The sequence below is a fragment of the Narcine bancroftii genome, chromosome 13 (genome assembly GCF_036971445.1).
Source record: "Narcine bancroftii isolate sNarBan1 chromosome 13, sNarBan1.hap1, whole genome shotgun sequence".
In the NCBI taxonomy this organism is placed as follows: Eukaryota; Metazoa; Chordata; class Chondrichthyes; order Torpediniformes; family Narcinidae; genus Narcine; species Narcine bancroftii.
In genome coordinates this window covers 9518820-9532392 of record NC_091481.1, presented here as the reverse complement: position 1 = coordinate 9532392, position 13573 = coordinate 9518820, and the positions used below count along the sequence as shown (strand labels likewise).

At 38.8% G+C, this 13573-nt stretch overlaps 1 protein-coding gene across 3 annotated transcripts in view; it reads left to right on the top strand.

The window, feature by feature from the left end:
• Positions 1–13573, top strand: part of chchd3a (coiled-coil-helix-coiled-coil-helix domain containing 3a) — a 187615-nt gene that overhangs the window by 110504 nt on the left and 63538 nt on the right. For 2 of the 3 annotated variants that reach the window (XM_069907810.1, XM_069907811.1), the window contains exon 5: positions 8207–8290. The exons of the other annotated variant lie outside the window; for it this stretch is intronic. In XM_069907810.1, the coding sequence (XP_069763911.1) occupies positions 8207–8290 (84 nt within the window). The remainder of the gene's footprint in view (positions 1–8206; positions 8291–13573) is intronic. 3 annotated transcript variants of the gene reach the window in all.

Below are 13573 nucleotides of genomic sequence, written 5' to 3'. Positions count from 1 at the left end.
ACCTACATTCTGTCCGCCTAAAGAAGCAGGATCTCCCAGTGTTCACATTTCATTTCTACATCCCATTCTAGTCTGATATGTCCATCCATGGACTCCTCTTCTGTCAAGATGAGAACACACTCGGGTTGGAGGAACAACACCTTATATCCCATCTTGGTACCCTCGAAACTGATGGCACGAACTTTGATTTCTCCAACTTTCATTAACCCCCCCCCACCTCCTTTTTTCCCTCCATCTCACCCCATCCTCCCTGTTTCCTTCTTTTCCCCTCACAATTTATTCTTACCTATTCTCCATATACCTCCTAACCTCCCTTTCCCCTCCATTCCTTCTAGGCATTCCATGCATTTCCTTCCTATTATACTTCTTTTTCTCCAGCCTATTATGGATTCCCCCCCCCCACCCCACTTTCTCCCTCGAGCCAATCCCTAGATTCCTCCTGCCCCACCCCTTTTCAAATCTCTGAACATTTCTATCTTTCACCAGTATTGACGAAGGGCCCCGACTTGAAACGTTGAGCTACTGCTTCTACTAGATGCTGCCTAGACTGCTGTGTTCTTCTAGCATTTGTGTATTTTCATCCTGTACTCATTTCTTTGATTTATGAAGGCCAATATATCAAAAGCTCTCTTTACAACCCTATCCACCTGTGATGCCACTTTCAGGCAATTATATATCTGTATCCCCAGGTCCCTCTGTTCTTCCACACTCCTCAGTGCCCTACGATTCACTGTGTATGTCCTTTCTTGGTTTGACCTTTGAAAATGCAGCACCTCACACTTGTCTGAATTAAATTCCATCTGCCATTTTTCCAGCCGGTGCAGATCCCTCTGCAAGCTTTGAAACGTTCGCTGTCCACAACACCACCAATCTTAGTGTCACCTGCAAACTTGCTGATCTAATTTACCACATTATCATCCAGATCATTGATATAGATGACAAACAGCAATGATCCCAGCACTGATCCCTGAGGCACACCACTAGTCACAGGCCTTCAGACTGAGAAGCAATCATCCACCACTATTCTCTGGCTTCTCCCGTCCAGCAATTGTCGAATCCAGTTCACAACTTCACCATGAATACCTAGCGTCTGAACCTTCATGACTAACCTTTCATGTGGGACCTCGTCAAAGGTCTTACGAAAGTCATCGCTTGATTGACATCACTTCATCAAAGCAAATGTACAATAGTCAAAAATTTCTAGTCCCGGCAGAATTTTTTTAAAAACTGATATTCTTAATTTGTGTCCTGAACAGTGGGATTGTCCGAAGCTCATGATGTACAACTGAACATGCAGATTTAGCAGCAGGCTCACGTCACCTGCTACTATTCAATGAATACCTGCTGCCACATAAAGCAGAGCTGCTTTAAAATTATAAAATGAAGATATTAATTTTTTGAGAAACAACCTATCCAGCAGCTCCAAACTTTTTCCATTTTGATCTTGCTGTTTCACATTGCAATTCAGAAAAGTTACTTTGAGATATTCGGCCTTTGAAGGGGATGGCAAATTACAAGGTTTGCTGTGCTTTCGCCATAATTTCCTGCGATTTTGATTTGTTTGGTTCATTGTCTTTTCAGCTTCAGACAAAATCTCACATACACAACAAAATACTAGTTGAGGATCATTTGATAATTCGGCAATTGCTGGTTACTTTGGATGCAGCAAGAATTAAAGGGAAACAGAGTTAATGCAGAAAATTGGAAATATCAGCCATGATGCGAATGAATGGTAACACAAGGGACTTCATGGTTTACACCGCCTTCCATTTCATGTGTGATTATGAATGGGCCTGTTTAAAGAAATTACACCTGCATAACTTTGTTAACAAATATTTCAGGTGTCATAGCATTTAAATCAAATTTTACGTTGAACTCAATTGAAAAATTATACTTGCTTTACCTTTGTTTAAGAATCCATAACTTAAATGTGGTTAATGTAGAATAAAACCCTTGGTATTCAGCACCTATGGGGATCGATAGATGGGGGATAAATGAATTTTCCAGTAGCTTGAGATTGCGTAATTGGTGAATGCCAGTTTTAAGCTTCCGTGTTTTAACCTGTTTATTTTCTGCTTTTTTTTTGCTGTTTGTTTGAATTTTGGATTACGTTTTAAATGTAGTTCTCTACAATGTGTGTTTACTGATTTTTGCTGTACATTGCTGTCCCAGAGGATATGGATTTCATGCTTTTGTTTACAAGCAAGCTTTCCTTAAGGATAATGTTGCATCATTGATGTGAAACTCAAAGTGTCAGTTATAACCACAATAAAGTAACTGTTGAAAAAAATGATATAATCAACTGGGCCACTCTGGCATATTAACATCTCCATTTTCTCTTTTGCATCCTGAATGATAATTACCATTTTCAGGATGATCTACAATATCTCCATTGTTACTTGAGCTATTTTCTTCTGTGGCTGACCCTCTTGTGCCCTAGATTTATGGGATTGGTTATAATACTGGACTGGGAAGCAAGAAGTCACATGTTCATAGCACATCATAGAACTCGATGAAATTGAGCTCAGTAAATCTGAAAATGCTACATTTTTATAAAAGGATTATTGTTCACGGAATTGACTCTAAATATAAAACTATAAGACAAAGAAGCAGAAATAGGCCATTCAGCCCATTAAGTCAGCACTGCCTACAGTTGGCCCCAACCCCTTAAGGCAATCAATGAATGGCAAAAATAATCATCTACATTCTAAAAACTTTTTTTTTTAAATATTGCAACCAATGAGAGTCCATGAATTTATTATGTTGACTGTCTGGAGGAGATAAACACATAATCTATGAATCTTTGCTTTAAAACAAAATAATTCCTTCTTTGGCTTAAGGAAGACAGCAGGATTGAATTTGATTTATTTGTGGTTCCCTGTTCCTTCCCACATCTTGTAGTTTTGGATATATTGGGACATTTAGGACCACCTAAAATTTGCTTTAACTTTTTTGGGCATGTTATATATATTAACAACTTTAATGGGTTTTTTTCTTCACGTCCTTTAGCTGCTTCTAATTTTTTTTTTTCTCCAAGTATGTGTCTGCACATTTCCGTTAGGAAGCTGCATCATTCTCAATTTTAAGTATTTTGTCTTCCTTTGCTGTTAGGTTTGTTATTCCTACTTTCTGATTTCAGTTTCCTCCTTGTCTTGCTGTCCTGTTTGAATCTATTTTTGTTTTGTTACGTCTTATTAACAATCCCTGCTAATTTAGTAGTTTTCCAACTGACCTTGAGCCACACAGGTTTTCAGAAGAACCCATAAGCCTTGTAGGTAGTAGAGGCCAACGGTTATGAGGTGCTGTTCAGTATATAATGAATAAGTACATTACACATTGACCTCACTGACAAAAGACAAAGGAGGAAAAACCCAACACTCAACCCCAACCCACCAATTTTCCCTTGCAACCACTGCAACCGTGCCTGCCTGTCCCGCATCGCGGACTTGTCAGTCACCAACGAGCCTGCAGCAGACATGGACATTACCCCTCCATAAATCTTCGTCCGCGAAGCCAAGCCAAAGAAGAAAGGAAGAAAGAACATTACACATTGTAGATGGAATACAGAATCGTGATAGTGGAGTAATGAATATTAAGGAGCGTTGGAAAAGGTGCGAGTTTTAGCCCTGGGTGATGAAATGTCCAGTAGATGGAGGAAATGTTGTGGAGTATCAAAAAATGAGACACTTATTACAGGAAGCAATACACAAACTATTTGTAGGTGCACCATGGTCGGGAGAGACATTGCTTTAAAAATTGTGAACAATTTTTTTAATATAATATTAGATGTAAGATGTTAGATTTTAAAAGACATATATTAGGAGTGGAATGTAGAAAACAATGCCAGTCACTGGATGGGAAAATAGGAGATTTTAAATGACAAAACAGATGACCTTGCAACAAACAGTGTGAGCATAGCATAATTATCTGAAATTTCCAAAATGTTGATTGATTTCAGACTCTTTGCCTCTGCATTTGCTAAAGATCATTTGCAGTAAAATATAAATCAAGTATCATTTATTTTGGAATTTAATTTGATTGCTTACGGAGAGTGGATTTCAATTTTGTTTTAGGACCCCTGAGAATTGTCTTATTTCAATGCAATGGCCAGTCAAGGGAAATGCTTAGAACAAAACTGATTAGAATATTGTGATGCAAGATTTAGTTGATGTTTATTCCTTCTGAGGTGTCAGTTTCAGCAGGCTGATTTAAACTCTGAATTTTCTAAACCGGTTGAGTATACTGGCTGTATTAGACACTGAAGGTTTGGGCTGTATTTTGATCTTCAGCTTCACAGGTTGCTTTAATAAAATGCAAACAAACGAACCTGTGTTTTCTTTTGATTGACCATTTTTCAGAATCGGGGCATAGTGGTCTCAGCCAGTATTTTTTGCCAGCCTATGTTGTCAACAGGGTGATGGTGAACCATTGCTTTGAATGGCTCCAGACATTATTTCTTTTTTAAATATTTTAATTGAGTTTAACAAAAAACCCTTTACACAAGATATACTAATGATTACATCATCAAATCATATATACACACCACAAATCAATTGTAAATTAGAACCATAATGATAATTATTACATAATTTATTTTGTTCAATTAAGACATAACTTTATGGCCAAAAATAATATGGAAGACAAAATTGTGCAAATAATACATGTAAAATTCCCTTATAAGATATTTTATATTTCTCTGATGTGATCGTGTGATATGATCCATAATCTGTAGTTAACCCCCCCCATTTGTTTTAATAATAAAAAGGAAAAAAAAGATTTTTTTAATCCCACCAAACAAGGTTATCTGTATATATTGTAAATATGAATCACCTCTGTTTCTTACAACTCCAGAGGATACAAGTTCATTCTTTATTCCCCTGCAACTGCCCTTTCCATTAAGTGAAAAGCTGTTTCCCCCCCCCCCCCCACCCCACTTTTAAGTACAAATTTTCTTCCTTGCATAAGGAAGGCAATATTTTGAATAGTAACTCAACTGGATCTTATTAAAATTCTGCTTGATTTTAGTAAGACTCAATTTTTAATTTACACATGACCCTTGCAATATAGGCTATTATGCCATTTTTATTCCTAATTACCTTCCTAACCTTCAAGTTCACTTTCTGCAATTTCATGTGCTAAAACTGCTCTGGATGAACAGTGTTTGCTAGTCTCTCGTTTCCATTCTTTCAGTTGAAATTGATAGTTCCACAATAGTCCAAAATGAAATCTGCCAGTTTTTTGCCCACTCACCATTTGCTGCTGCTCTCTGTTGCCAGCGAGCTTATTTTCATCACCAAGATTGCCCTTCTAAAGATTGTAAGCTGGTCAGGCTAAAGCATTGATCATGATGCCATTCTGAAAATTGCTCTTTCATTTCAGCTCTTTTTTTTAATGCATTAACCAATCCTCAATCTAGGCAAACAGATTCCGTCAAATAAATAGTCAAATCCACAACATCTGATCTTTGGTAAAGAGATTTACCACTGAAATCTTGCATTCTGGAACTAGTTGCATCTTTAACCAAGTTGTTCCTTTGCAGTTACAATACTGGCATTTACCAGTCTTGCTAATTGCTCAGGTATATCCCATGTACAAAAATCAGGACAAATCTAATTCAGCAGATCACAACTGAATCAGTCTGAAAATTGATGGAAGTTGTCATTGACAATGACATTTACTCACTTGGGTTCCCCTGTGACCACTTGGCTCCTACTCTTTGATATTTCCTTTTACAAGGTGCTTTATTCAGTGATAATAAAGCACATTAATACGATATTACAGTCTTTCAGTTACACACTATTTACATGTTCAAATCATAATATATCATCACAGTCCCGCTTGAGCCCCGATGGTGCCCACCGGTTTCGGAAATCCCCCACTGTACTCATGGGCGCCACAAGCTCCTCCTCTCCGGGGACACACAGGCATGGGATTAACCAGGCTCCAGACATCATGGCAACTTTCTTGATTCAACACAGGACCAAAGAGATGAATTCCAGAGTGACTGCTCCTGTCATAAAGACACTGCTTGAGTGTGTATTCAAGGTGTTCAATGATACCAAAGTAAATGGGCATCAGAGGGACAAAATACTCCAGTGGATGAAATCAGACCTTGAACAAAGAAAGGAAGTTGTCATAGCACAAGCATCCAAACCCAGAACATGGCTACAAGAGTTCATCAGGGAGGTATCCTCAGCACAGCCAATTCAGGGCTTCATTTATGATCTTCCTGCCATTCTAAGGTCAGAAATCAGAACATTTGTCAAGTCAAGTTTAATGACATATGATTGCATGAGTACAATCTGGCGAAACAGGGTTCTCTGGCCCTCCAGTTTGAAGTAGATTGTACAAAATTCATTCTCATGTCTTTACCTATTCCTCCCCCATTCTCTCAGCAATTTAAAACTGACTTGTTTCCTCTCATTCAGAGTTCTGACACACGATCTTTGACCTGAATCATTCACTATATTTCTCTTTCTCTCAATGCTGCTTCCAGCATTTTCTATTTTTAAACGTAATCTTTTATTTCAAGGAAATTTATATTTTAATGATCAGCCAAAGAGTAGTGGCTTTATCTGATTATTAATTTGGGTATGTGCTTTCCAAATTCCTTCATCTGATTTCTAAACCCTGTTTTTACCCCCCACTCATATTGTACAGCTAGTATTTTTATAATTGTTTGCTTGTTGAATGTACTTGATAGTTATTTGTATTTAGCACTTTTTTAACTTCTGGTTGGATGCTAATTGTATTTCATTTGCTTTGAATTTAACTTGGCTCAATGACAATAAAGTTGAATCTAATCTAATCTAAAGTATTTCCAATGATACACTTGTTTATTTTATACCTTTGTACTTTGCTGGAAAAAACCTCAGTTTTAGAATCTTACCAACTATTTCACTATCTTTGTTTGGTTGCTTCTTGGTCTCAACCACGCTGGTTTTTCACATTCTACCTCCTTAATTTCTTTGGCCTGTTTTTGTAAAGCAGCTCTGAAGTTGAATAATTTCTCAGCAGAATAATAAAGGCCCATTTAATTATTAAGTGTGTAGTCCTATTCTAGCTTCCAGGTGACATTTTGAGCAATAGGTTTAAGTTATTTTGCAGAGCTATATCCTCACATATATCAAACACAAGATACTGAATGATGTGAAATTTAAATTGGGCGTTTTCCATTAAAGAAAATAACAAAACGTGATGCAAAACCCAGTATTTCAGCTTCATATGGTTAAAATACTAAATAAAGGATTTAAATCCTGACAAACAGGATTGATCTTCTCCATATCACAAGGGTGATCCATATTGCTGAGGCCTTGAATGTTTCTGAAGACGAGAAATCGAGGGAGGTAATCCTACTTCATATTTCCTCGATCATTTTTTATTCAAAAAGGGTGTGCTGAGATTGTAGAAGTTGGTTTAAAGTATTATTAGGGTATCTATATTCTGAGCAGCAGTTACTTAATAAAGGATTTATCAAAAGCTCAAGTTCTTGTCTAAGTCATTAAAGTGCCTGAAAGGGTGATGGGAACAAATAGAAAGGAAAAATATAATCCTGAAATATTTCACGATTGGAACTACAAATTGTTTTTACAGATATTGGAGGATGCAAAATACATTGTGCTATCTTTGTCAAATATGTTGCCATTTATCAGAATTGACTGGGGAGGAGTTGTATCTCCTGCAATTGAATTACCGAGCAACTAATCAAAAGACAGTGATCAGTGAACTTGCCTATATTAGCAGGTTAGTAAATAGCTGGTATGCATTGCAATTGCTCCAGTTCAATCTCTCAAATTGAGTTATAAGCACTTTACTTAGTGTTGCAGAGATTTTTCTTTACATCTAAACAACACAGCATAAAAATATCCTATTTGTAATTCATCCCTACTTTTGCTCACATGTTCAGGATAGATGCTGGTTGGCATTTGTCCCAATGTAGACAAACAACAATAAGTTTGAATTTTCTGGCCTTCTATGAGGATACAATAGAGCTTTGTTCACCAGCTGCAACTGCCAGTAAAATCCTAATGTTATAAAAGACTCCATTGCTTAGTTGATGACTTTTCAGATGGTATATTTGGGTTAATGCTCTGTGAAGAATAACTCAATGTTCCAGTGTTGTGTGTGAAGTAATAAGTAATTTTTGTCCCACACTCTTAATGACAACATTATTAATTATTAAAAGTTACAATTGGCTGTCTTTCAGACCAGACAATTGAAAGAAAGGGAAGAAGAACTACAGAAGCTCGATGCATATTACAAGGAACAAGTGACCAGACTGGAAAATAGGGTAGGAATGCACTTTTGTCAGCAAAATGTATTTGATTTTCTTGAAAGACCTGGCTTCTGATCAAGTGCTAAATGTTTTCCATTACCCATGTGTGGAAGATGCTTGTTTCCATCTGGGCACTTACCCAACCGGATGGCAATAACATTGACCTCCATTTTCTGCTAGCCCACTCCCTGTTCTCGCTTTCTTCCCCATCCATCTGCCTTCTTTCTTCCAGCTCTCCAGCCCCTTCCCTGTATAGTCACAGAGCCTTCACTCTTCCTCCAATTTGTTCGTGTGCCCTCCCTTATCCACCTATTACCTCCACCCCTACCCCTCCTCTCACTAATTTGTTCGGGTCCTGCCTACATTTTGTTCATACCTTGGCGAAGGGCCAAAACGTTGGTTCTGTATCTTTATCTTTGCTACATAAAGGACACTGTTTGACCTGCTGAGTTTCTGCAGCATTGTTTTTATTTCACCCACAGTGTCTGCAGACCTTTGTGTTTTACTCCCTGTGTTTGATGAGGTCATGATTAAATTGAAAAAGTAGCAGTGACTCAACTTTATTTGGAACCACTTCTTTGGAACTCATTGTCCTCTGATGAATCCTCAACTTTGTATCTTGAGGTGATTTCCTTTTCACCTCTGGTTTGGTGAAAAAGATAAAATACGCAATAGATAATATTTCTTTGGCTTGGCTTCGCGGACGAAGATTTATGGAGGGGGTAAAAAAGTCCACGTCAGCTGCAGGCCCTTCTAACCATGCATTTATTTGTTGCTTCAGAACCTTGTGTTCTTAATCCCCTTAAAATGGAAATACAATGTTCGCATATAAACCACACGTTCTCTTGAATATCTATTGTGCGCTATTTTGATCAAATTGTTAACCCTTAAACACATTGACAGCTTTATGGTGAATAAATGCACTTGATGTGGCTCATTCTCAATCTAGTTAGACTGTATGCATTCTCAACCTAGGGCTCAAAGTCTTTTGTTGCTAGGCAGTCTGAAACCTCTATTTGCATTTTAATTAGAAGCTTGTGCTTTCAGCAAGTTAGGCACTGTTTTTTGTTAAACTTAGAAGTTAGTTCCTTTCACTAGGCACTAGGCACTACCAGCCCCCCCACATCTCCATCGGGCACACAAAACTCAAAACGGTCAACCAGTTTACCTATCTCGGCTGCACCATTTCATCAGATGCAAGGATCGACAACGAGATAGACAACAGACTCGCCAAGGCAAATAGCGCCTTTGGAAGACTACACAAAAGAGTCTGGAAAAACAACCAACTGAAAAACCTCACAAAGATAAGCGTATACAGAGCCGTTGTCATACCCACACTCCTGTTCGGCTCCGAATCATGGGTCCTCTACCGGCACCACCTACGGCTCCTAGAACGCTTCCACCAGCGTTGTCTCCGCTCCATCCTCAACATCCATTGGAGCACTCACACCCCTAACGTCGAGGTACTCGAGATGGCAGAGGTCGACAGCATCGAGTCCACGCTGCTGAAGATCCAGCTGCGCTGGGTGGGTCACGTCTCCAGAATGGAGGACCATCGCCTTCCCAAGATCGTGTTATATGGTGAGCTCTCCACTGGCCACCGTGACAGAGGTGCACCAAAGAAAAGGTACAAGGACTGCCTAAAGAAATCTCTTGGTGCCTGCCACATTGACCACCGCCAGTGGGCTGATATCGCCTCAAACCGTGCATCTTGGCGCCTCACAGTTTGGCGGGCAGCAACCTCCTTTGAAGAAGACCGCAGAGCCCACCTCACTGACAAAAGGCAAAGGAGGAAAAACCCAACACCCAACCCCAACCCACCAATTTTCCCCTGCAACCATGTCTGCCTGTCCCGCATCGGACTTGTCAGCCACAAACGAGCCTGCAGCTGACGTGGACTTTTTACCCCCTCCATAAATCTTCGTCCGCGAAGCCAAGCCAAAGAAGAAAGGGGGTGATATTTCACTGCTGCTGTGAGGCATTGTTCTCAGAATCACATGAACTTCAGATACTAGAATCTTGAGCAAACAATGAGAAACTGGGGCAAGTCAGGCAGCATCCACGGAGAGAAATGGAGTGTCAATGTCTCGAGAAAAAAGGTTGTGATTGACTGTCCATTTCTCTCCATGGCTGTGGCCAAATTTGCAGGATCCCTCCAGCTTCTCATTGTTTGCTTTATATCTCAGAATACTTGCCAGCTACTTGTTGAATGACCCAGACTGGTGTTCTGAAATATAGAGTTATTGATTCTTTGACTTCCATAGGTGATGGGTAAATATAACAAAATATTGACATGACCTATTAGATCAGAGGTGGCCAAACTTGCCTATCGTAAGAGCCACATCCAATAAATTCAGATGTTTGAGAGCCACATGACATGAAAACAATTACATACATATTTTGTTACAAATATTGTATTTAAATATTAAGAAATGCATGTACACAAGGATATATGTATATAGTCTTTAAACTGATTATTTGTATTTGTTTCAGAAATCAAAAAGTACAGATATCGTATATATGAATGTAATAGTCAAATTTTGTGGACTAATTTTTAGGATAATATTAAGAGGGTCGACTATTGCATACATATTGCTTTGGGAGTAATATGGGCCAGGGTGGTAAATATGCGTTTGGGGCATCGGGAGCTCAGACGGGAAGGCAGCCGGGGCCCAGGCGAGAGCATTGACTCATACGATTCCTGTTTCAGCCAACAAATTTCCACAAGCCACACATTATATGTTTGGCCACTCCTGAATTAGATCAAAGAGATCCAATGCACTCTTATGTGGCTCGTAAATGTTTTTTCCATTTTTAAAAAAATTGACTTTGTATCCATTCTTGACTTGATATTTTGACTGCTTTGTTTATGATTTGAGTAGCTTTACCTCACAAAGGCACGTTGAATAGTATCCACATTATGTTATAGATATTTCCAAGAAGGACACAATAGATTTCCACAACCCATGAAAATCTTACTTCATGCTTTGGGGGACTGGGTCAAAGCTGGCATGAAAATATTTTACAGCTTTTGAGACCACATCTGAGTGTCACGGTTAGTGTAGCGTTAGCGCAACGCTGTGACAGCGCCAGAAATCAGGACTGTGGTTTGAATCTACTGCTGTCTGAAAGGAGTTTGAATGTTCTCCCCACATCTGAATAGGTTTCCTCCGAGGACTCCAGCTTCCTCCCACCATTCAAAAGCATACCAGGGTGTGTAGGTTAATTGGGCACACAGGGTCGTGGGCCAAAAGGGGCTATACCATGCTGTATGTCCAAATCTTTTTTTTTAATCATTATATCAGGTTCACTGGATCACAACTTTTATAATAACAGGGGGCCAACTTCATGAATTTATATACAAAGTCCATATTTGTATGAATCCCTTGGAACTTCTTTTGCAGTCACATTTCCAGTCCTCATAAAGGAATCGTGGAAGTAAATCACATAATAGGAGAAAAGGTCAGGCTTATCCACAGAGATACTGAGAAACTTCGTAATTACTTAAACTTTGCTCCCTGACTTCCGTGCTATCAAAATGTCAACAACATTTTATCTTTACCAATTTTATTAACTTCAAATTAGTTATAACAATTAACATTTTTGACTAGTAGCAAACTTCAAAACACAGGTAAGTTTAAGTTTATGAGCCACTCTATAGCCAATACAATGAGAAGAGTTCTTCCATGAGTGGTCTAACAGATCATGCAGCCATAGAAGTGGAAGAACAAGTGCACAATTACAGTGTATAGAGTTTCAATGAAAGAAAAATATCTATTAGTAGAAAACATGAGCAGCATGAGAGCACTGTGTGGGGTTCATTCAGGAGCCTGATGGCTGAGGGGAAGAAACATTCTTAAAGTCTGTTGGAGGGCAATTTCACACTCAGCCGAATGTATATAAATCACCCTATAACTACTTTGTCCTTTATGCCTACCCCTCTCCATTGAATTGTTATTCCTGTGACAAATACAGAAGAATTTCATAAAGTCTGTACTTTGCCATGTCTCCATGAAGAATAGGCTCTGGAGCAACTTAAAGATAAGTGATTTCTCATGTATTGTGAAATAAAAGCTGTGATGTTTAGCATTAAAAATAATCTGACTTTGTACTTCTTCACAGCTGAAGACCAATAATGTTTAAAAAAAGGTGCAAAGTAGTTTGGTGCTGTGCATAAATACTTCTGACATGCACATTAATGAATCTCTATTGAGAAAAAAATTTACATTTTGAACACATTATAACATCCCAAAACTTTTCACAGATGATGTGCATCTTAAACCTTCATGTATTCACCAAAAGTAAGACAATTCAGATAATCACTCACAACTTGATTTTTTTTCTGACAAGGATGATAAGCTGTTCTCTTGCACATTCACTAAGACTCTAGAATAAAAACTAAAGTGCCTGGTCATCCAGTCATATCCCTCTGCTTCTGATCAAGAATCTGGATTTAAAGTTATAAATACTTTATTTTACATCAGCAAAGATGACTTGCAGAGCATCATTGAATTTGTCCACGATGGGAAGACTAACTTACTGATTGTGAATTTTGTGCACACTGTACAAAAATAATAGGTAAATCATCCAAAATTACTCATTGTTCTTATAGATTGTGCACTCCAAGAATTCCAGGCCATTGTCCTCTGTGTGGTCCATGTGGATCAACTACTTCTGCATAAATGGCAAAACAGGGTTTTGGAAACCCTCTTTCAGTGAAAGCAAAAGATCTGTTGAGTTTGGCCATGGAATCCATGTTGGTTATGAAGCAAATTGACACAGATTTCTACTTCTGACTGATATTAGCCAATACTGAGGATAACTATATAAATGTTAGCAAAAACTCAGAAATGCTGGATCAACTCAGCCGGTTTCGCAGCATCCATAGGAGTTAAAGATAAACTGAGTAATACTGATATTACTGACGTTTCCGACCTGAGCCCTTCTTCAAGGTATTAGCAACCGCAGGTGGGCATCTGAATTAAAGACTGGGGAGAGAAAGAGAGAAGAATAAGATGGGTGGGGGGAAGGGAGGGAAGGAGTCCAGACCAACAGACAAAAGGTGTTAATTGGATATAATAAGAGAAAAGGTGAGAATTAATTTTGGCTCTGTGGAAGCAGACAGAGGAAAAGGGGAAGAGAGAGGTGGGGTTCTAACAGAAACTGGAGGTCAAAATTAATGCAATCCGTTAGGATGGTTCCCAGACAGAAGACGACGTGTTGTTCCTCCAGTTTGTGGGTGGTCTCTGTCTGGCAGTGCATGAGACGAAGGACAGACATGGCAGCAAAGTAATGGGT